This window comes from Mauremys mutica, chromosome 12 (assembly GCF_020497125.1).
Source record: "Mauremys mutica isolate MM-2020 ecotype Southern chromosome 12, ASM2049712v1, whole genome shotgun sequence".
In the NCBI taxonomy this organism is placed as follows: Eukaryota; Metazoa; Chordata; order Testudines; family Geoemydidae; genus Mauremys; species Mauremys mutica.
Genome location: NC_059083.1, coordinates 81201505 through 81224784, shown reverse-complemented (window position 1 = coordinate 81224784; position 23280 = coordinate 81201505). Strand labels below are relative to the sequence as shown.

The 23280-nt window shown below is 58.1% G+C and overlaps 2 protein-coding genes across 4 annotated transcripts; one reads left to right on the top strand and one right to left on the bottom strand.

Annotated features, from left to right (window-relative positions):
• Positions 1–36: 36 nt before the first annotated feature.
• Positions 37–6308, bottom strand: SGSH (N-sulfoglucosamine sulfohydrolase). 2 transcript variants are annotated; one of them, XM_044983291.1, is made up of 8 exons: positions 6292–6308; positions 4760–4920; positions 4272–4377; positions 3260–3410; positions 2646–2802; positions 2248–2329; positions 1854–2057; positions 37–1040 (listed from the first exon to the last, which is right to left on the bottom strand). In XM_044983291.1, the coding sequence occupies exons 3-8, from the start codon at positions 4363–4365 to the stop codon at positions 481–483; spliced, it is 1248 nt and encodes a 415-aa protein (XP_044839226.1). In that variant the 5' UTR covers positions 4366–4377; positions 4760–4920; positions 6292–6308; the 3' UTR covers positions 37–480. The 2 variants fall into 2 exon arrangements, with proteins under 2 accessions (XP_044839226.1, XP_044839225.1); XM_044983290.1 differs by lacking the exon at positions 6292–6308 and adding an exon at positions 5694–5826.
• SLC26A11 (solute carrier family 26 member 11) lies at positions 5793–21389 on the top strand. 2 transcript variants are annotated; one of them, XM_044983289.1, is made up of 17 exons: positions 5793–5915; positions 7302–7668; positions 9093–9285; positions 9476–9561; positions 10769–10848; positions 12342–12484; positions 13088–13263; positions 13655–13727; positions 14328–14378; positions 14652–14712; positions 15215–15270; positions 15477–15617; positions 16555–16682; positions 16996–17095; positions 17628–17761; positions 18331–18403; positions 18839–21389. In XM_044983289.1, exons 2-17 carry the CDS (start codon positions 7471–7473, stop codon positions 18931–18933), a joined length of 1788 nt encoding a protein of 595 aa, XP_044839224.1. In that variant the 5' UTR covers positions 5793–5915; positions 7302–7470; the 3' UTR covers positions 18934–21389. The 2 variants fall into 2 exon arrangements, with proteins under 2 accessions (XP_044839224.1, XP_044839223.1); XM_044983288.1 differs by lacking the exon at positions 5793–5915 and adding an exon at positions 6140–6423.
• The last annotated feature ends 1891 nt before the right edge of the window (positions 21390–23280 follow it).

Here is a 23280-nt window from a genome sequence, read left to right as displayed (position 1 = left end):
AGATCGGCGCAGATGATAGGTTGTGAGTAAGCCGGGGACGTTCTCCCAGCGACTTTACTGAGATCATGTATTTGACAGCTTTCTGGTTGGCTGCAGTCCAGCGCTGCCTGCTGCCGGGTGCGATGATACCCCACTGAGGAGGAAAATGTCCCGTTTGAGCTTCAGGGGCAGATGCTGTTTTGACAGACAAAGCACATGCCAGCTGTGTGAATGGGGGAGTGGGACCAGCCCATCTCTGGTTGCTGCCCCACCTTGTGCTAGACGGAGGGTGGCTGGAGCTCTGGAGTAGCTGCGGGGTTGCTCTGTGGACCCCGGAGCCCGAGGGCTGCATGTTTAGGCACTTGATGTCTCATTAGGCAGACGAGCTAGTTGTTCCCATGGGGTTCTGGGGATTTGGGGAGGAGCCGAGGGCCAAGCAGGACCTGGGGCTGGGCTGGTGTAAGGAATGCAGGCAGGACTCCAGCAAGGTGAGGTGGTGACTCACAGTTCATTGTAAAGTGGCTGGCACTGGGGGCTCAGTTTCTCCTCTAAGACGCCGTCTGGGGCACACACCCAAGGGTCATTAGTGTCCCACTGCCACTTCAACAGGTGGGCTTTGAGCAGCTCCAAGACCTCAGCGTACTGGGAGTCGGAGGCCAGGTTCCGGCTCTCGGTGGGATCGCTGCTCCGGTCGAACAGCTCCCAGCGGTCCCTGTAGTAGTACTGGTGCAGGGTCTTGTTCCAATGGGTCGGCTGCCTGGCTCTGGTCCGGTTGAGCAGGTCCTGGAAGGTTGGCGAGACGTAGAAGTCCTGGTCGATAGGGAAAGGCGTCCTGAAGTGGAGGTTGTGGATCAGGCGGAAGTGCTGGTGCTGGATAGCCCGCATGGGGTAGTACATGGTGACCTCGTGGTGGCTCTGGCTGCTGAAGACGGTGATCCAAGGCTGCTCTGACACCAGGGCTGGCAGGAGCGATTTCCCGGTGAGCTGCACTGTCTTGGTGCCAAAGATGCTGTAGCTGGGGTAGGGGATGGCGAACCAGTCCAAGATGGTGGGCGTGAGATCTGGAGAGGGGAAAAGAGGGCGACGGCTGCAACTGGCAAGAGGATTGGGGCAGAACAGCCCCTGAAGAGAGACTCGGTCCCTGAGAGAGGAGGGGGCAGAACCCAGCGGGAGGGTGGAGGTCGTCCCTGGGCCCTGGGGAAGTGACAGGTGCTCCCTGCCATTCCTGTGGGGCCGCCAGGGAGAGTCAGTCACCGGCACGAGCCGCTGGAGGACAGGGCTCCTGGGCCTCTCTCCTCACAGCCCCTTTCCTCTCTTTCCACACTCAGCCTCACACCTTTGCTGGGCTCCCCTTGTGCGGGGAGCAGCCTCCTGCTTCCTGCCCCGATGCCCTTTTCTCCTTCACACCCACTTCCTCCAGGCATCCCTCCCGCACTGATCCGCCCGCCTTGCGGCAGCCCCGAGCCATTGTCCCCCGTGGGTTTGTGAGCCCTCTGGAGCTGGGGCCAGCCCTGTACATCCAGGGGGTTGCCCACCTATCCCACAATCCCCTCTCCCCAGGGGCGGGGCATCTTCATGCTCTCAGGGTCCAGCCTCCTCCTTCTGGCACCAGACTGGTTCCCGTGGCATTGGGGATTGCACGGCTCCCTCTTTCGGAGAGACAAGCAACTCCATCCAGCGGGGAGAGAGTCGCCTTTTGGGCTGTGGAGCCAGCGCTTCACCTCAGCCATGCCCGTGGGCTCAGAGCACGGGCAGGGGAGACGACACATGATTTGGCATCGCTCTACACAGCACTGTACGGGGGCCCCCCCACCCAACTCCCCTAATGGCCCCAGCCCCTGCCTAGGCCTCAGAGAGGACGTGACCGCGCTTACCCAACAGGCTGGCATAGGCCTGGCTGACCTGCCCCCAGCGCTCGGTGTGTTCGGGGGAGGAGACCAGCAGCGGCTCAGCAGTGCCCGACCAGTACAGGTTGGTCCTGCCGCTGGGGAAGGGGATGCCGTTGTCGGAGGTGTAAATCACCAGCGTGGTGTTGTGCAAGCCAGCGCTGCGCAGCTCCTCCAGGACCAGCCCGATCCCTGCGTGCAGAGAGAAGAGCAGAGCTGTGCGGTTGCTGGGGGGCACCTGAACTTTCACCCAGCAGGAAGGCTGCCTCCATCCCAGCCCCCCACCCCAGCAGAGCGCGGATTTTCTCCTCTCACCCAGCAAGACCCTGCACTGGGGGCTCAGGCCCCCACATCCTGCTGCCCGACCACAGCTGGTACTTGCCTTGGTCCATGCGCCCGATTGTTGTGTACTGGGCGGCCAGGTCAGCGCGAGCGGCTGGAGTGTCTGGAACGAAGTACGGGAGCTGCGGGGGGAGGAAACGCAGCAGCTACTAAGCGCTGGGGGCTCCAAGAGCCGTGGGGAGGGGGCACAGGAGGTGGCAGAGCTGAACTGAGGACAGACCCCCTGCCAGTGACTGTGGCTCCATCTCCATGCTCAGGGCTGCTCCCCTCCTAACCCCACGCACCCCCCGTAACTCCTTGGGGGTCGGGGGGGGGGAAGAAGGACCAGGGTCACCCCAAGTCACCCCACAGCTTTGCCTGCAGGAGCCTCTTTCCCCGCTCTGCCGCCCAGCTCTGGCCTGGAGCGTGGGGAGCTGGTTCCCAACGGCCCTGTCCTACCTGCACGTGCTCTGGGCTGTACGGCTGGGGCTTCCAGTCGGGGATCCAGCCCATGCCGCTCTCGCCATTGCCGAACTTCTCACAGAAGGCCCCGTACTGGGGCTGGGAGTGGCCGCAGCGATGGGGATCGTGGAAGGCGACGTACAAGAAGAACGGCCTGGAAATCCCAAGAGGAGAGCTTGTGACTGCGGTGCTCGGGAGAGGCTGACAGCACGGGCCGAGCAGGAAAGGGCTGCTCAAGCATGGCCTGAGGCCTCCCACGGACCCCAATCCTAACCCTAGCTCTGGGCCACCATCCAGACCCAGTGAGAACGCTAGCTCCCGGCCACCAACTGGCTCCAACCAAAGCCTGGGGCTACCTGCACAGAGAAACGTCAGCTCCTTTCACCTGTGATGAATTGGGACTTGAAGACAAGCCCTCAGAGCTGCAAGCTGGTTCCCATAGAGCCCCCGAGGGTCCCCAAGCTGAGCTGGTAACCTGATGGAAGGTGCTGACCGCTGCATCTCCCTGTAACTCAGGCACACGGGTACCCTGTGCATCAGGACCAGGGTGCTAGGAGGCAAGGTTGCTCAGTCCCAGAGAGAATCCTGCGGCGGGGTGTGCAGGGCCTCACCTCTCGTCCTGGCTCTGCAGGAATTTCCGGACAAGCCGTTTGATCCGGGTGATGTTTCTGCCCACCTGCAGCACAGAGCTGTTCTCCTCAGTGTACGCGAAATCAAAGGGATACACCGTCTCCGGCCCAACGTGCTTCTTGCCAATTATCCCTGCAGGAGAACGAGTCCTGGCACATCAGGAGCAAGCATGTGAGCAGGCAATTAGAGCAGAGGATGCTGCTTCGGTCTTTCCATGCTCCCCCAGGGCGGGGTTAGGAGTTGCTTGGGGCAGCAGGGAAACACTGGCTTACACAACCACATTAGGCCTATAGATGCCATTGACGTCTCTAGATACAGAAGTGAAAGTGACGGGTCCAGGCAGAAATGCAGAGTCAAGGCCCCAACTGGGGGGGCCAGAGCAGGGTCGATAAAAGTTGACGAATTAAAAAAAAAGAATTTTTAAAATTAAAATTGGATTTTTTAAATTTAAATTAAATCCAGGTTTAATTTAAAAAACAGACCTATTTAAAATTAAATTTGATATTGACAACCTATGTTAAGGCCTAAAAACTTATTGTCTATTAAAATAATTTAAATTAAGTTTAAAAAGTAGTATTTAGCAATACATGTTTGCATCCTTCTGGTTAGCAAACCAATGTAGTATAAAGGCTCCATATTTAGCTGCAAATCAACAGGTTTGAATGGTTACCAACCAATGAGAATCAAACTTTCTTTAGGAAAACGAGAGAAGGACAAATGCAAAGCAAGGTTAAAATTGCGATTTAAATCAAGGTTTCCTGCTTGCTGATTTAAATCATGTCTAAATCGGTGATGTCAATCACATTGATTTAGAGTGTGTGTGTGTGTGTGTGTGTGTGTGTGAAACTTGTCTAGTGGGGCAGTATCTTAGGCACACGTTCAGCTGCCCACCTCTCACAACCGTGGATGGGGTTCAGTGAGACGGGTGTGGGAAGGGGATGGGCTTTGCACACTCTCCCAGTCCCCTCTCTTCCCAGCACCCTGGCTGTTTACCTGTCCGGATATGTGCCTGGCTGAGCAGCAGGGGAAGACTCTGCACCTTGTCAAAGGAGTTGAAATGGTGCACGTCCTGGTGCAGCCCATACATCCCATTTTGGTGCTGCAAAACAGAGACCAACAATGAGACAAATTGGCCAGGCCCACACATCCCTGCCCCGGCTGCCCTGCGGAGCCAAACCACGGCCGTCTTCAGGTGCCACGGGCAGAGCGTGTGCTACCACTGAGGCACCAGACACTGGGACTGGGGAATAGGCCATCAAGGGAAGTGGGGGAAGACCCATCGCTTGAGCCATGGACAAAGCCCCAGAGCAGGGAGTGTAGGGAACCAGCCTTGATGGGCCTAGGGAAGGACTCGCTGAGCTATGGGGCTGGATGCCTTACAGATGCCGATAGCCAGGCGCTATCGATGGGCCCAGCAAGCGCCTGAGGCAGCAGACCCACACCTGCTCCCCTGCCCAGCGCGTGGCTCGGGAAGGCCCTACCTGGGGTAAGCCGGTCAGGATGCTGGCCCTGCTGGGGGAGCAGCTGCTGACGGAGGTGAAGGCGTTCCGGAAGACGAGGCTGCGCCCGGCCAAGGCGTCCAGGTTGGGGGTGTTGATGGCGGAGTTGTTGTACACGCCGCTCTCAAAGCCGCCATCGTCCGCTGTGCAGCAGGGAGAAGCAGGGCAGGGTGTGAGCTCAGGGCCCATGTGGGGAGGCCAAACTGCAGGGGCTCCGTGGGGATCTGTAACTGGCACTAGAAGAGGACGGGTATTTGTCCCCCCACGGCCGGTCCACAGGAGAGGTTAATGAGTCTGCTACAGGTGCCAGCGGGGAGACAGTCCTCTAGCTCACGGGCCGATGCTCATGCATCTGTTCTGCGAGCCGGAGTTCAAACCCTGCCATGGGCCCTGCAGTGTTGGTGACACACACCCCAGGCCGCAGCAGCCCACGAGTTGTCGTGAACCAGGCTGCAGAGCCCCGCACTGTACAGGCTCCCAGCTGCTCAGGCAGTTCCTGTCCCAGGGGCTGCAGCGGGGACCGGGCAGTTAGTCAGAGCAGTGACTCTGGAATCCCCTTCTTGCAGCTGCTCCCATGGGGGTGAGTCACCGCTAATCATTTCGTGGCTAATCACTTCTCTAGGGGTGTGGAGGAGTCTGGTCTAGGGGCTGGTTGCTGTTCCCAGGGTCTGGGTACCAGGAGAGTCTAACTTTGGGTGGCAGATCCCCATGCCCAGTCCAGGAGCCATCCCTGGTGCCAGGGTGCCCGGTCCGGGGGCGGGCCCCGCTCCCCAGGTGCCCGGTCCGGGGGCGGACCCAGCGGGGTGCCCGGTCCGGGGGCGGGCCCCGCTCCCCAGGTGCCCGGTCCGGGGGCGGACCCAGCGGGGTGCCCGGTCCGGGGCGGGCCCCGATCCTGCAGCCCCCGGGCCGCACTCACCCACGAGGAGCAGCACGTTGCGGGCTCGGCCGGCCCGGCCCAGCGGCAGCGCCAGCAGCAGCAGCAGCAGCGCCCAGCGCAGGCCCATGGCGACCTGCAGCCCGGGCCCCTCCCGCAGGGCCGCCCGCCAGCCGGGGATACCGCCCCCTCGTCGGCTCCGCCCCGGGCGCGTCACGCCAGCCGGGCCGGGGTGCGGGCGGACGGGGGTGGCGGCTGGCGCGGGTGAGTGCGGGGCCGGGGGTCCCTTGGCCGGGCAGCGGGGGGGACAAGCAGGGCAGGGGCAGCCAGAGCTCTCCAGGGCCTCTCCTGCCCCCGACCCCGCGGGGCGCCCCCCCCGGGCAGTTGTGTACCGCAGAGGAGCCCCTGCCCTGGCAGGGCTGCCCCGGGGGGAGGGGGCAAGTGGGGCCCCCGGGAGAATAGAGTATTTCTGTAGTGTTGGAACTCCCTTTTACGGAAGGGGCCCCGAATGCCCCTGGCCCCCTGAATCCTCTGGGCAGCCCTGGTCCCTGGGCTCCCGGCTACAGGTGCTGGAACTAGGGGTGCTGCTGCTCCCCGCTCCCCTGGCTTGAGGTGGTTTCCATCCTAGACAGGGTTTTACCTTGTGGTTCAATGGCTCTCAGCACCGTTTGGCCTTCGCAACGTCCCGGCAAAGAGTTCCAGGGCTGAGGGTGTGGTGTGGAGCAGCGGCGCTTCCTTTGGTTTTAAACCTGCGGCCTGTTCATTTCATCAGGTGACTCCTGGTTCTTGTGTTATGTGGAGGGGTAAATAACACTTCACTATTCACTTTCTCCATCACAACGTTCAGGATTTTATAGATCTCTATCGTATCCCCCCTTAGTCGCCTCTTTGCTCAGCTGTCCAGTCCTAGTCCTTTTGATCGCTGCTCCTGTGGATGCTGTTCCAGACCCCTGATCATTTTTGTTGCCCTTCTCTGTACCTTTTCCGGTTCTAATGTATCTTTGTTGATATTCCTGTGTGAAATGAGGTTTGTTGTGTCCCTCATTGTGGGTCTTTGTCGCCTTGGCCCTGCACAGGGGGAGAGGTGTGTGCCGCCTGTCCCTGCCGCGGATCCGGCTAGCCCTGACTGTTCGTCCTCTGTTCTCAGCCCTTGGCTTTGGAATATAGTCAGAGCAAACTAGCCCCTGCTGGGCCACTTACTGCCCAGATCCATGTGCTGGGCATTTCGGGGGGGAGGGGGCTTCTTTCTTTGCAGCCCTGTGTAAAAACTCTCTATTTCCGTCTCTTTGCCAACGAGAGAGAGAGAGAAACCAGTTGAGCAGCACTCTGCCTATGCCAGTCCCTTGGGACCCACTCCCTGCCCTGGAGTGCTGCTGGCCAGTGACCCTCTGGGATACTGTTCCAGGAGAGGGAGACAGAGCCCATTCTAGGGGGCAGAAAAATTCCACCCAGCAAGTTCTCTGCACTTGCCCCCGGGGCCAAGGCTCTGCCTTAGGAGACCTCACCAGGTGAATGGAGGAGGTGGAGGCATCCCTCAGTCTGGGCCTTGATAGGAGACCAGAAAGAGAGGAATCCGTCGGTTGGTGCAGACAGTGCCCCAAGCATCCCTCCCTGGCCTAGGCCGAGTCTCTGAACCTCCTTCCCACGCAGGTATGTTGGAGAACCAGAGAACTCCACTGAACAGAGCTGCTGAGGACACTGTCTTCTCCTGGTCACCATGTCCCCTGAGACCGCTGCAGGGGACTCTAGCGGTGCCCTGACAGACCCAGATGAGCCTGGAGCGTGTTACACACTGGCCTGAATCCCCAAGAAAGCTGCTATGGCAGAGCGGGACCGAGAGGCCCCCCAGAGATGCTGCTCCTACCACACGGTGCAGAGGAGGCTCCCTGTCCTCAGGTGGCTGCCCCACTATTCTCTGGGGTGGCTGCAGCTCGATCTCATCGCTGGCGTGACCGTGGGCCTGACTGTCGTGCCGCAAGCGCTGGCCTATGCCGAGGTGGCCGGCCTGCCAGTTCAGGTGGGTTGCTCGATTCTAGCCCTGGAGGGTTGTGCCAGGGGTGGGTGGAGGCAGCTGTTGCGAGTTCCTTTGCAGAATCACCTCGAGGCAACCAATAAGTATTGTTTCCCCTCCTCTCAGGGCCGGCTCCAGCCTTTTTTTGTCATCCCAAGTGGCAAAGCAAAAAAAATAAAATAAAAAAATATTAAGCCGATCGGCGGCACTTCGGCGGCAGCTCAGTCGTGCTGCTCCATTCTTCGGTGGCAATTCCATGGCGAGTCCTTCGCTCCCTCTCTTCCTCTTCGGCGGCACTTTGGCAGCAGCTCAAAGAGGAAGAGAGGGACTGAGGGACCTGCTGCCGAATTGCTGCCAAAGACCCGGACATGCCGCCTCTTTCCATTGGCCGCCCCAAGCACCTGCTTGCTGGGCTGGTGGACCCCAATGCCTCACTGCTGGGGACATTGAGCAGGACATCCCTTGCCTGTCCCTGGCATAGGCGTGTGCCGATCTGATCAATGCAGGCTCCTCACCCGGCCTTACATACGCCCAAGCTTAGAGCTCACTCTTTCCATGTGTGAGTAAATCCATAGTGTCCTCTTATAGCACGTACCCCCAATGCCACTACAGCCTGGATGTTCCCCCGCTGCAGAAGCTAAATGTACTGTGGTATTGGAGGAGTTTCCCAGTCACAGCGCGGAGGATATTATAAATACTGCCACACAGTAAACCTCAAGTTTTTGATGGTAGCCACTGCAAAAATGCAGAGTTCTGAGCATTATAAAGGGGGCACTGTTCACAGTGGGGGTGATTACAGTGCGGGGGGAGGTTGCATATCCTGGCAGAAGCCTGAAGTTTGTAACAGCTGGGGACTGGGTGGGTGTTAGCGAGGCAGTAACACATGGCAAGGTGAGTGGTTGTGGCAGGACACTAGGGTGACCAGATTGCAAGTGTGAAAAATCGGGACAGGGTGGGGGTGCCTATATAAGAAATAGGTGCCTATATAAGAAAAAGTCCCAAATATCAGGACTGTCCCTATAAAATGGGGGCATCTGGTCACCCTACAGGGCACACTGGGGGACTGAAAGCAGGCAGCCTCCTGGGACCGTCCATGTTCCTCTTTCAGAAAGTGTGCGGGAGAGATATCAGGGTGACGAATGTGCTACAGGTTTCAGAGTAGCAGCCGTGTTAGTCTGTATCCGCAAAAAGAACAGGAGTCCTTGTGGCACCTTAGAGACTAACACATTTATTTCAGCATGAGCTTTCGTGAGCTACAGACATTTCTTCTGAAGATTACCCAATACTTTCCCCTGAGATACTTCCATGGCCAGACCCTTTGTTAACCAATCCCAGCCATCCTTTCCGAATGCCCAGTTCCTGGCGTGATCAGAGCAGGTGCCCAGGTTGCTGTGATTCTGGTGTTGAAGGCTCTATTTGTTCCTGTGCAGTACGGTCTCTATTCCTCCTTCATGGGCTGCTTTGTCTACTGCCTGCTGGGGACCTCAAAAGATGTGACGCTGGGTCCAACGGCCATTATGTCGCTGCTGGTCTCTTCCTATGCGTTCCATGACCCTGCCTATGCCATCCTGCTGACCTTCCTGTCAGGCTGTATCCAGCTAGCCATGGGTCTCCTGCACCTCGGTGAGATGCTGCGGCCATGTTGGGCCTTGTTTTTGTATGACGTTTCTCATTCTAGCAACTTGTCCCTGCAAGAAATGTCTCTGCTGTTGTCCAGCTCTGACTTGTAAAACCTTGCACTCTGCATGTGTGTGCATGCTGCAGTCTGTACCTAGGAGAGCAGCTTCCTTATAGCAATTTCCATCCTTTGCAGGTTTCCTACTGGACTTCGTTTCCTGCCCCGTCATTAAAGGGTTTACCTCGGCGGCTTCGGTCACCATTAGCTTCAACCAGGTCAAGGTAGGACCTTCTCCTGCATGTAGCCTTTTCCATTTCTTTAGTTTAACTTGTGCAGTGGCCTAATGCAGCCTTGCAAAGTTGTCATAAAAATTCCCCGGCCCAGGTGCACGGTCTGCTTAGCTCAGCACAGTGATGTCAGTGGAAACATGAAGGATACTTCGCTTGCCTCTCAGACAAACAAGCAAACAAAGAGTTGCGTCAGATGAGTGCACTGGAAGGATTTTGCAAGGTTGATGTGATGGGGTGAGTGTCCTGCACTGCCATGCTGGTGACCCATAGTGGGTTCCTCGCTCCCTCCCTCCCAGAGCTGAGAGCATGCTCAGTGCGGGGCAAGTGGAGGTGATGTTCTGCCCATTGGCTGGGCTTCCTGGTAATTACGCTGTGTGGACAAAGCTAAACCAAGCCGTATGCTTCCCTTGTAAATACACTGTCCTCCTCTCTGCTGACGACAGGGGTTATGGGGGTGCTGCGGGGACAGTCTACCATCTGACTGGGGGATTTTTCTCTGAGGGGAGGTGAGGGGGGCTGGGATTGGCTGTGAGGTTTGACTGGTCCATGGCTTGGCCAATCCTCTTCATTCCGTGTGGTGATTTTAGGTATTGCCACATTTCCTTTGTGGTTGACCGTAATCAGAGAGGGATGTGGGTCAGCATATGCTTTGCAAGGCGCCAGACAACAGAAAACATCAGCTAATCTCTTATGGTTTCATCAAGTGCTCTTTCTGGGAGGAACCTCTGAGCTCTTTTAGCCACATTCACCGTCAGCCTCTGGTGACATGTGAGAACTCGAGAGGCGGCAGCTGGACAGTCGTGGGTCAAGGAAAACACCCCAGTTTGAATACCACATTGGGAGAGCCTGTCTGCTTGCATGGGAAGCAGGACTCGGTCTCCATGGGGCTGGAGCTGCCTCAGCACCAGGCATCTGGGAGACTGGGAACTGTCTCCCCACTGAGCCTCCAAAGTTTCCTAGGGCTGGGGGAAGGATCTGGAGAAAATTCCTTGGCCAGAGGTTTGCACACAGCTATGTGGTCTGGTCCCTGATGAAAGCTCCCAGGTAGCAGACACAAAAGACGCTGCGTGGGCCAGTGCCATGGGGAAGGGGAGGGGCCAATGCTGTGCTGTTTGGTCTGGCATTGGGGTACCTGTCAGGTGCATTTGGGAGTTGGGGCTGTGCTGGGCTTTCATGGGGCCTTTGTTTGTTTGCACAGAACATCCTGGGGCTGCACAACATTCCACGACAGTTTTTCCTGCAGGTGTATCACACCTTCCAAAGAATCGGGGAGACCAGGTCAGCAGACATCTCTGTGCTCTTCCTAGGTCGTTCCTTCCACCCACGCCCTGGCGTGGCTGGTTGGAGGTGGGGGGAAGGCAGGGCTGGGAGAGGCACGTGACTATAAGGGGCAGCTGCCTGCTGCATCGTCCGTCAGATCACACCAGGCACAAGCAGACTGCCCAGTGCCCTGTGCCAACACGAAGCTATACTCCATGCCCTCTGTCGTGTTGGATTGCTTTGGGGCGTGGGGACATATGGGGTCGGCCTGACTGTTCGTGGCCTCCCCAGTTGCCGGAAAGGGGGATGGAGCTGTGAATTGTCTCCCTCCCCAGTTCCACCGCTAGAGCAGGGCATTGGGCCCATCGGCGAGCTGCCAGTCCGAAAGTGCTGAGCACCAAGCAGTTACTGGCATGGCTCCCAGTTCAAGCCAGTCCTGGGAACGTCTGTGCCTCACGCTGCCTCCCTGACCCCGGGCAGCCCAAGCTTGTGAGCTCGGTTGTCTCTGTGCCTCACCTTGCCCTGCCCTGCCTCTGTTAGCAGCCCCTGTGGTGAGGAAATTACTGAGTGTAATGGGCCCATGCTACTCACTGCTCAGCAGCGCCTCCTCGTGGCTCATCTGGGGAATTAGCTCACCGCTCTGCACCCCATCCTGCAGTCGCTCAGCACCTTGGCACATTCACTCGCTCTGCAGTCCCCATCTTGCTGGTCAGGAGCCGCAGTGGCTTAGCCCTCCAGCCAAGCCCACCTTCCAGGGGTCACCAGGGTCTCTCCCTATCCATTGTGCTGACCGCACCGCTCCCACAGTGCTTTGTACGGGAACCCAGGCCTCCCCTCTGCACCGGGGTCCAGTCCGGGGCCCCTCGACCTAGCAGCTCAGGTCTGTTCTCTCAGCCCTCACTGCCCCTTCCCTGGGCTGCTTCCTCCCCCAGAATCAGGGAGCAGGGCTGCAGGCTTCCTCGCTGCAGCCCCCGCCTCTGTGGCCAGCTCCCTGGCTTTAGAGCAGCCCCGTTTGTTCCTGCCCGTGTGAGCGTCAGCCGCAATTAAGCCTCCTTGGGTCCTAGCTCCTCTCCAGGAGCAGCCGATGGCTAATTGGCCTCTCTTGCTTCTGTTAACCTCCCAGGGCTCATGTGGGGTGAATGCCCCGTCACACAGGGTTTGCCTGTGACTCCACACCCTGGCACAGCCCTGTCTAATAGGTTTTGGGCCCGGAGGCCAGAGTACATACCCTTTGCAGCAGTGCGGTGAGGGGCTGAAATGGGGGCAGGGAATGGTTGCCCCTGGCCAGTTCCGGTTGGAAGTGGATCCTGCTCCACTGATTCCTGTCGGGTTTCTGACCTGGGTCCGTCTCCCTGTTCCCTGAGAATTGATCTGATTGCGGCAGAGACGAGTCTCCTCGCTCAGAACTGGAGCCTTGGCTGGGCTGGGCCCTCCCCCTCCCCACGACAGAAAAGCTCTGCAGCAGTGATCGCAGTCTGTTGCGACACGTCCCGGATTTGGTCTGTTTGCAGGGCCGGGGATGCTCTCTTGGGGCTGGTCTGCCTGGCAATGCTTGTGGGGCTCAGGGCGATGAAAGGCCACGTCCCCAGGATCCATCAGGTGGAGCTGTTGTCCGTCAGGATCAGTCGTCTTATCCTCTGGGCCACAGCAACAGGTTAGTTGACTGCCGTGCCCAGCTCTGACTGACGTCAGCTTCCTCCTGGCAGCACCCGTAAGGTCCTGGAGTTAGCCCAGGGTCAGAGGGTGATGAGGAGAAATGAGGACCCTGCAAAGAGGAAGAAACAGTGGGAGGGTTGTGTGCCTGCAGCAAATACCTGCTGGGAGAGTGCTCTGGCTCTTGGGGGATGTGCTGGGCCGTGGGGCCGTTCACCACTAGGCCAGAATCTGGCCTGTGTTGGCAGGGCCCACAAATTGTTCCGATAGGATGGCTGCTTGGGGGCCCTTGTGTGAGATGGGTCTGTCCCCTGGAGGGGCAACGGTCCTAACCACTGTCCTGACTGGCAGTGCCTGGCCCCTCGTGGGCACCGCCGCCAGAGAGGGCCAGGACTGGAGACTGGACACCCCTGGCACGGTGGGTCTCTCCAGGGCAGGGCTGAGGCCCGCTGGTGGGAGGTTCGTTCTGCTGCTGCCCATGCTCTTGTGGACAGCAGGCGTCCACCTTGGCTGGAACGAGTCCCCAGTGCATGTCTCTCCCCGTGCCCATCCCCAGTGGGCTCGGAGCGATGCCTTCACCACGGTAATTTCCTCTCTGATGTAGCTCGCAATGCACTCGTGGTCCTGTTTGCGGGCCTGGTCGCTTACTCCTTCCAGGTGATGGGCTCCCAGCCGTTCACCCTCACTGGGGAGACGCCCCAGGGGCTCCCTCCCTTCCAACTGCCGCCGTTCTCCAAGGTCGAAGCCAACAGCACTGTGCCCTTCAGCGAGATGGTGCAGGTGAGTGGTGCTGGGGTGGTGGAAGCAGATGGGTGCTTCCCAGGGTGGTGCTCTAATTCTGTACCGTACCTTTAAATGGCTGAGCAAGCTCGAGAGAGGTGGGATTCCGATGGGAATTGGAGGTTCTCCCCTTTGCTCCTTTCCCTCCAGTTGGGGAGCAGACAGGGCTGGATGCATGGAGCCTCGGGGTGACTTATGTGCACAGGGCTGGGGGAGCGAGGGGCCCTGTCTACCCTCGCCCGGCTGAGCTGCATCATGGGAGATTTCCTCTTGAGACTCGTGCTTCCTGCTGCCCTCAGAGATGGGGGGACAGTGCAGAGGGCACCATCTGTTGCATCTGCAGCGCTCTCTGCCATGATATATATGCTGGCCTCTTCCATCCCCTCCCCAGGACCTGGGAGCTGGACTGGCTGTGGTGCCGCTCATGGGTCTGCTGGAGACCGTCGCTATTGCCAAGGCCTTCGGTATGGTGTTGGGTCTGCCGTGCTGCGTTCCGGGCTCCCAGAGCCTTCGCCCCTCACATGGGAAACGGCCTCGAGTCAGCTGCCACTGGATGGCGGTGGGGAAGGACCCTGGGGTGGACCTTCCACATGTCAAAGAATAGCACAGGGGGTGCAGGAAGGAAGTGCCTGGGGACTGTCCCCTGGAGTGTGGGGTCAGTGGGGTCAGGGGCGGGGGGATCACATGGAACATTCCCCCACAAGTGGGCATTTCCCCCTGTAGTTTGTTGCCCTGGTGAGGCAGCCCATGGGGAATGGGGTAGGGAGGTTCCCCACGCCCCAGGCTGTCTGGGCTTTGCACGGCCAAGACAGGAGCTCAGTGTTGGTAAGGCCTGTTACTGCTCCAGGTACGGGGAGCGTGACCTGCAGGGCGAAGGTGGTGAAATGAGCCACTCCCCAGGGGTCCCGTGGGCCTGTGACTCAGGTCATTCCCCCGCAAAGGCTGACTCGCCCCTCCATGCGCCTTGCTGCCCCTGCGCCCACTGGGTGCTGGCACAGGATTCGCGGGAAGCTCTGGGATAAAGGGGTGGGGAGTTCTGCCCAGTCACCTCCTTCTTCTTTCAGCCTCGCAGAACAATTACAGAATCGACCCCAATCAGGAGCTGCTGGCGATGGGTAAGAGCTCAGCCCGTGGGACGGGGGATTGCCAGGACGTGCTGTGCGTGTTGTGGGGAGCCTCTCTCCAGCCGGCTGGGGTGGGGTTGGGAGTTCAGCCTGGGACTGAATCTGCTGTGGACCCTCGTCTGCTGATTGGAAGGCGCCTTGGCGGTGGCTGCCCCTCACGGAGCTGATGGGACGGAGGGCCTGCTCTGCGACCCCCCCCAGGCAGCATCTTGACTCCCCTCCTGACGGCACCGTTCACAACATCCCTTCTGCCCCCCACAACAGGCCTCACCAACCTCCTGGGCTCCTTCGTCTCCTCCTACCCCGTCACCGGCAGCTTTGGGCGGTGAGTAGCACCACTGAGGCTGGTTGAGGCAGGGCACGGGGGGTCCTTGGTAATGGGCTGGGTGAGCCCAATCAGGGCCTGGGTTCGGAGCCTAGCCAGTAGAGAGGGGCCCTTTTCCCTCTGCCCCCTGGGGCCCCTCGGTCAGCAGTGGTGCCTGGACCCTCAGGGTTTGCTTTTGTTCCTACCCGGGTGATGTATAAAGTGGGGAGGGGTGGGGGGGATGGGCCTTCCCCAGTGTACTGCATGCCCTGGGGAGGGGGAGGGGCTAGTCTCTGGACAGACGGCAGCTCAGAGCGGGGCCTGTCCCCAGTCCCCCCTCGTAGGACTCAGAGTCCATCCAGCAGCTCCCCCATCGCACTGGGGAGCCAGCACTGACCCCTCCCCCCCATTCTGCTCTCCTGACTGGACTCTGCAGTCAGGGCAGCTGGAAGGAGCTGGCCTTGGTGCCTTCTGCCCGGAGCCTTGGCACGGCCTGTAACGGTGCATTTGGTTTGTGTTCCAGGACGGCGGTGAATGCACAGACAGGCGTGTGCACCCCGGCAGGGGGGCTGATAACAGGTAGGTGCCCCGCTCTCACCCAGGGACTCCCATTCCAAGGGCCAATTCTGGGCCCGGCCCGGCCCGCCCCAGGGTTTTACATCCTGTTCTCACCCGTGTGAGGCTGGGCTGAGTGTGTGTACGGGGAGGGAGGCTGGGGTGACTCTGCCCTGCCGTGGGTCGGGGTCGGGTGGCCGTGTTTCACCATCTGCCTTGTGTCTCCCCAGGGACCCTGGTCCTGCTCTCTCTGGCCTACCTGACCTCGCTCTTCTATTACGTTCCCAAAGCCGCTCTGGCTGCTGTCATCATTTGCGCCGTGGCCCCTATGTTTGACGCCAGGATCTTCAGAACACTGTGGCGGGTTAAACGTATGGGCACCAGCAACCTGCTTTGCACGCTGGCTGGGGGGCTCCGAATTCCTGCGCTTTGCATGGTTTCAGTATAGGGGGACGTTCGAAGGGATCCAGCACCCCCTGCAGGCCGTTATTGGCGATACTCTGAAAAGGGTGGGATCTGGTATAACCTCCACCTGGTTAAAATATCCGTGAGGTAATATCGGTCATTGGACCAACTTCTGTGGGGGAGAGACAAGCTTCCGAGCAACACAGAGCTCTTCTTCTCCGGCAAGGCGCTTCCTCTGCCGGACCCGTGCCAGTTACGCAGGGATCTGAGAGTGCCATTTGATTGTGTGTGCACCACACCTGGATGTAACGTAGTTCCCTCCCTCCCCGAATGCTCTGTGCCCTGGTGTACAGAAAGGCGACACCTGGGGGTGCCCTGGACCAAGAGGGGACAGTTTACATGATAATATTCAGCACCGAGGTAGCACTTCACGTTTCCAGGCTGCTGTAACACATCCATGTGTCCCAGCCTGGGGATTCTGGCCAGGTGTTGTCCCGCTCACTGACTCTGCCCTTCTTTGAGATGAGGCCTTTGAGTATCCCACCCCGCACCCTTCCCCTCCCGCCATCTCTGGTAGCCCTCGTGTGGTGCTTGCCCAGATGTTGGGACTGAAGCACACAGGCAGCCCCTAGATGTTCGGATGTTGTGTTAGCACCGAACCCTGGCTTCCTGCCCCCCAATCTGAACCCTCTCCCGGCACCAGCAGCCTCCAGCCTGTGATGGACCATGCGCAGAAGCTTCTCTGCTCCCTCTCTACAGATGCGAACGGGCTTCTCTTCCCTCGTCCATACCCCTTCCCCTGGCTCCATGGGCTGCTGGCTGACTCCAGGGGCTTCGCAGAACAGCTGCTGAGTGGGAGGGTAAACGGATGGGACGAGGCAATGACTGGGGTCTCACTCTCAGGGCTGGACCTTGTGCCGCTGTGTGTGACGTTCCTGCTCTGCTTCTGGGAGGTTCAGTACGGCATCGTCGCCGGCATTCTGGTCTCCGGCGTTCTCCTGATCTACCCCATTGCCAGGCCCCGGATCAAGGTGTGGCTCAGACCTCCTTGGGTGGGGTTCAGCTTCAGTGGGGTTCCCGGAGATGTGGGAGGATGTCACTATTGCCATAGGCATCTACGCACACACGCACACACGGCTGTCTGTGTCGGGCTGGGGGGGAGTCATGGGTGTGTGGTGAGAGACGGGGTAAAGGGCCCTTCGGTGTGAGGGACAATGGCTGGCTGTGTTACCTACCCGCCCGCCTCCACTGTGAGGGGGACACTGGCTCTGGGCTGAGAATTGGAGCATGTGCCGTTACCCAGCGCAGCCACCTCTCATCCTTCCCTTCTTGGTTCTCCTGCAGCTTTCAGAGCAGGAGGTGCTTCTCATGCAGCCTGCGAGTGGTCTGCACTTCCCCGCTGTTGAGTCCCTCGGAGATGCCATGCACAGATGGGCTCTGGCAGGTACGTTGCAGTCTAGCCTGTTACAAGCCAAACACACCCTTGTTTCGATGCTGTAGCTTGTGGACAGCGCTGGCCTCACTGCTGCAGCCTCTGAATATAAATGGGTCCAGAACGGCTGCTCCGCAGTGGGGCCTTTGTCAGCCTTGGCGCTCGTGGATAAATACAGCCCCAAATTCAGATCAACTCCTCAGGCAAATGCCCGTGAAGCTGATCCTGAACCTCCTGTGATCAGCCAGCTGGCCCCTGAGAGCCCTCTCCCTGCGGCTTGTAGGGAAGAGATTTTGGGGAAAGCCTTAGTTGGAATTGGACTGGGATTCACCCTGCCTGGGCAGGACCCATTGATGCAGCTATCAAGGCTTTACCCTCCACTCTCTCTCAGGCTTGTCTGGCCTTCAGCATGCTCGCAGTGCCAACTCTCCAAACTGCCAGGCCCAGAAAGATCGATTCCTGCTTTAAGTTTCCTGCCCAGGTGGCTGGTGAATGTTCTGCTGGAAATGCCAGTGAGGTGACCACATGGTATTCTCGCCCTCAGTGTCTCCGCCACGCTGTGTCGTCCTGGACTGCACCCACGTCAGCAGCATGGATTATACCGCGGTGATGGGGTTGGCAGACCTGCTGCAGGAGTTCAAGAAAAGGGGCGTCACCCTGACCTTCTCTGACTTGCAGGTGTGTCTGGAAAGGGGGAGCAGGGAGGCTCTGGCTGTCAGGTTGGACCAGGGACATGGGCACTGCAGCTGCTTCCAAAACCAATGGACTGGTCACCAGATTAGCTCAAGCGAATTTTCTTCCCCGGACTAGAACTTGGGGCTACACTTGCAATTTGCCAAGAACTCGAAGTCTGCACCTAACTTGCCACTAACGCAGCTGGTGTCAGTGCCCATCATCTCAGATGCAAAAGCATGGCCCAGCATGCATTGCGGCCTGGCTGCTCAGGTCAGGATGGAGCATGGCATCTTGAGACCTGCTGGCCTCATGGGCTGCACCTGCCCACTCAAGAGGGGGGAGGCTGCTGCTACAGTGGCTGCAGAATCGGGGGTTCACTCCTATGGATCAAGTGGTGGGGAGGGGCTGCAGCTGTCATCTGTGCTGCTCCTACCTAGGGGTTGACTCAGCCCACTCTCCCTTCCTGAGCCTCCCAGGACACACGTCTGGAAGTCTTTGCTGTCGCTGTGAGCAATGGAAGCTGGAATGTCACAACCACACTCATCCTGTCCCCTTGTCCTGTCCTCTCTCAGGGCCACGTTCTCCAAGTCTTGCTGTCTGCAGATCTGGAGGGATTCCAACATTTCTCCAGCATAGAGGAGGCGGGTAAGTGAGGCCAGGACCCTACGCTCTGTAGGGCTGGGAAAGGCTAATCTGCCTCTGGCGTGGGACCAGCAACACGCCGTAACCTCCAGAGAAATGCCCCAAGTGTTCAGACTAGGAGCTGCTGACTGGGGCTCTGGGGAGACTATTGAATTGAATCCCTCTGGTGGTTATCAGAGGAAGCGCGTATGGGGTTAGATAGATCTGGAGACCCCCAGGAGAGAGAGAGAGAGAGAGAGAGTGTGTGTGTGTGTGTGTGCGCACGTGCACTGGCTGCCCTACGAGACACTCCTTCTATTTCTTCAGAGCAGGAATTCAGCCTCTGGAAAGTTAAATGCCCCTGAGTCTGTCAGGGCATCTCAGCGGAGCCTAGGCCTTTGCTTTAAATGGCCCTGTTTTGCCTTCCTCTCTCCTTCCCCACCCCTGCGTCTCCTGCAGAGAAGGGCCATGGAGCAGAGCTGGATGGCAGGCGCCGAGTCCTGCTTCACAGCGCCAGCGAGAACATGCTGCCAGCATCAGGGCTCATCCAGTGAGGATGGGCAGCCCGCCCAGGTGCCGGAGGGTCTCCTCGCTTGAGACTGGCACCTCCTGGATGCTCTGGAGAATGGACACGTGCCACCCCCTCACCCCTGCCCTGGGTAGTTCCTAGTGCACTTTAAGGCAATACAACCGTGGCTATGCTATCTGGTGAGGGGACAAAACCAGGTCTCGCCCCTTTGGGCCTGTTTCTCCATTGCTGTGTCCCGGGGAGCACTGAGCCATCTGACGTTGTGGGAGCCGGTTGCTAGCTGGTGGTGGGAAGCGCAGTGTTTCCGGGGGATAGCACTGCCCCCACAGGGGAAGGGGACATTGCCTTCCAGGGCCCCTTGTACTCCCCTTGGTTTGTTTCCACTGAATCGCCCTGGCTTTTGGGGAAGGTGGTGGTGGCAGCGGGATTGGGTGGAGGGTGTCTGAACATCAGGGGACAATCGGAGCAGGGACGGGGAGTGGAGAACCCAGCCAAGCCTCCGACGCTCTGTGCAGGCTGCCTGGGGAGTACGGGCATTACGGATGCTGGGCCAGATTGAGACCTGTCGAGTCCGGCTGGGCTCTCTGGCCAGAGCTGAGCTCGGGAGCTTAGTGAGGGCTCTAGCACTTTAGTGACATTATGAACAAGGGAATGATAGTCCAGAAAGGGAATTATGGGAGCGACGTGGTCTGCAAAGGGGTGGAGGGAGCGCAGCAGCGTCTGGGTGGGAGATCTGGGCTTTGGAGGAGGTGCTTGGGGCGGGGGCACCATGACTCAGATGCCTCAGTTTAAAGGTGGCTTTTAGCTGTCACCAGCAATAGGAAACAAACTGCCCCCTCCCCACCCCCATGCACTGCACCCTCTGCAGTGCTCATCACCCCACCTGCCTGATATCACACCCCCACACCACCCTGGTTCCAGACACAACTCCGCACATTCCTGAGTCCACAGGCATTGCACACTGGATCGCCCCAAGGTCCGTCCAGACGAGCATCCCCGTCTCAAGCAGCGGCCAGTACCAGATGCTTCAGAGGCAGGTGTGAGAAATCCTGCAGGAGGAGGATGTGGGATAATCTGCCCCCCTTTGAAAATCTCCTGACTCCTGATGGAGGTTGGCTGGTGGAGGTTCTCTTCCCAAACTCTGCTTTTAGTATTTATCATTACAACCCTGCATCTTGTTATTCACATAAATGTCCAACGCCCCTTTGACTTCTAGCCTTTCCCTCTTAATGCAGCGTTTCAAGGATACAGTAGCTGTCCTCTGTGACCAAGGACATGTCTCGCCCACCAGCGTTGGGGCTGAGCTGGGACGCTGCTGTGCTGCACTAGCGCAGCTTTGAAGCTGCTCCTAATGCTTCAGAATCTGATTTCCTTTGAAAAGAAGCAAGCCTCTAGCTGCTACGGTTGGGGGAAAACCTCACAAATGTGAAATTAGTGCAGAGAGCCTGAAACACTAGCTCGGAGAGGGGAACTGCTCTGCTCAGCTGGGAGGGGCCAGTGAGGCTAATTGAAATGTCACCATTGTTAACTATTCCAGTCCCCGTGTAAGGAAGGAGGTGGAGGGGCACCGCTCTGCACAATGCTCTGGGGGTGAATTGTGGTGCATTGGGGAGAGTCGGCCACTTCTTATTATTCTTCCCCAGTCCAGAACGAGCCGAGCCCAAGGAGCCTCTGGGCACGTGCAAGCCGGAGGAGCCCAGCTGACATTTAAATGTTCACACAATCTGCTGCTTTCCCAGCCTGCAGCCAGCCCAAGTGCTGCTGACTCAGGTCTGAAGGACAATGGAGCTATGGGGGAGGGGAGGGATGGGATGGCTTTAGTTTTGCAGAGCTGAACTTGCTTCCTCCGGCCCGGGTCCTGATTGGGTGCAGCTGCCCCCATGAAATACACATTATGCAATGAAAACAGTTACACCCTGGCTGGGTGCACAATCCTCCTTCCCTCTCAGCTGAACTCCCCCCCCCCGCCCCAGTCCCTGCCATGCCCCTCTCCTCCCCATTTCAAAAGAAAAGTCATTAAGCCAGGGATAAGTCTAGCGCTCTACTCCAGTATCCATCAAGGTCTGTACCAGCTATGGGCAGATCTATTCCTGTGCCAGACTTGGCTACAGTCTCAGGGGCACTGACCTCTCGGCCTCTGGCTACCGTAGAGTGTGGCTGGAGAGGAGGCAGCTGGACTATTTTGCTGCTGTGCAGTTCAAAGCTTTTGTTACACACTGACCTGATTCCCCCCTACCTGGCACCCGGTGCTGTCACTGGCACTTGTGCAAAGCAGGTGTGCGATGCCACCGAATCAGAATTCTCCACTCAGACCAGCAGTTGCATGTGCTGTGCCATGGATCAGGTGTAAATTACAACACTCAGCAGTGGGGAGTCAGGCACTGTCAGCAGAGGATGAAACCTTTCTGAACTAGCATCTGCTCTGCTCTGCGTTTCCAAGGGGAACGCTCTGTACCATGAACAGTAAAACTGTGCGATTACCAATGACTCAGTCTGTGGCTCTTCCATTCCTTTGAGAAATGGTTTCTCTTTTCGATTTGCAGGAATGACTAAACCCCAGGCACTGCCTGTGACTCAGGAGCCCTTACAGGCAAGAGATGGAGGGTACCCAGTAACGAGTCCGTACCCCGGGACTTGTCAAGACATGGGGCACGTCTCCCCTGTGATCGATAGTTCCGCGAAGGGGGCCCTGTGCAGTCTGTGCCGAGAGCTAAGAACTCGCTGGCTGTCATGGTTATTGGGGGAAGTATGGATGGAAAATATCGTAGGCGTGATGGAACGTGGGATGTTGTGCTCCAAAGCTGCTGGAGGTGAAGCTGCTCACCTAGGCTGAGGTGGTTCTGGGAGCGAACTCAGTGAAGAGGGAGAACAGCTGACATCTCTCAGCCCAGCCAAGCTTTTACAGTCTAGACAAGGGGCAGGCTCTGGCCCTTTACAGAGCACAAAAGGGGGGAACATTGGGGCAAACGGAAGGTGACAAAATGCCCCAGGTTAGGAAGAGAGACAAATGGTCTGGAACTGTATAACAGAAACAGAAGGCCCCAGATGGCATCCATTATGGAGGGGACACTCCGCCAGGGTGGGTGTCGTAGGAAACGTGGACGCCAGCTCTCTCGACTGGCCAAGCGCTGTATGGACTGCCCACTGGGTGAGAATTACTTCATTAGACAGGAAAGGAACTCACTCATAAGTAGCGGCTCTAGATTGCAGGTTAGATTTTTCTTTTATCTGTAACCAGGAGTTTTCAATCCTTAGACTTGCTTCTATTTGACTCTCTGTCTTAAGCTTTGTCAGAGAAACGTGTATATCAGCTAAGTGCCGGGTGCTAAGGAGAGTGTTGAGTGGAGGCAAAGTGAGTGAACTGCGGGACGCTGCTTCCACGGAGGCAGCAAATCTGTGTGCACTGTGTCCAGAAGTCGAGGGCCTGGGCACTCAAGTGTAAGGAAGTGGGGTGTACAGATGGGTCAGAGGGACCTGAACCCCAGGACCGGAGCTTAACTGTGGGGACTATTTCCAGAGATAGAGCCACAGGTTAATTCTACTCTGGCCCCTGACTCGCTTAGGGAGCCTAAGGGTTGGCGTGTGCATATTGCCAGCCTGCAGAGGGGAAGAGTGGTCCTTGTGCAGGTTTGCTTTGAGGATGAGGACTGATAAGTTAGGTATAGAGAGATCGCTTTGTGGAAAGTGTCTCCCCTCCCGTCTTTTATCAGTTTCCTGTCTGAGCTCCCGCGAGAGCGTTGTGATTGTCTGGTTTCACCCCTGCCGTTGCTACTGGGGTCCTTAGTGCACTGCACGAGGGACACCACATTTGCTGTGATGCTCGGAGGACCTTTCCCAGACCTGGAGAAGAGCTCTGTGTGGCTCCAACGCTTCTCTCTCTCCTCACCAACAGGAGTTGGTCCAATAAAAGATATGACCTCCCCTACCTTGTCCCTCTCATATCCTGGGACCGACATGCCTACAACAACCCTGCACACAGCACGGCCTGAGCAGGCAGCAGAGAAATGAAACTGAAAGCAGAGTGAGTTGTAAGTCTCAGAGGCGCCCCCTGGTGAGAACTTCTTTCATTTCTCCCTCCAGCAGGGAAGGATTTTGCAGCTTTCCCTGTTCCCCACGGGCTGTAGAGGCAGAATAGGACTGGCTGTATCTGCCTGCAGTGGGGGTTGTTTTTATGGATATTTCTAGGGTAGAGGAATTCTGGGGTGTGTGGCTGTTAGATGCACCCAACTGTACCAGCTACAATTAACACACCTCCAGCAGGGAAAGGAGGTCTCAGAACCATTCCCCACACGTGCCCCCTGCCCTGGTTGCATATTACTGTCTGCCACTCCCAAAGATGGCAGACTCGATGTGCCTGCAGGGCTGCTCAGCG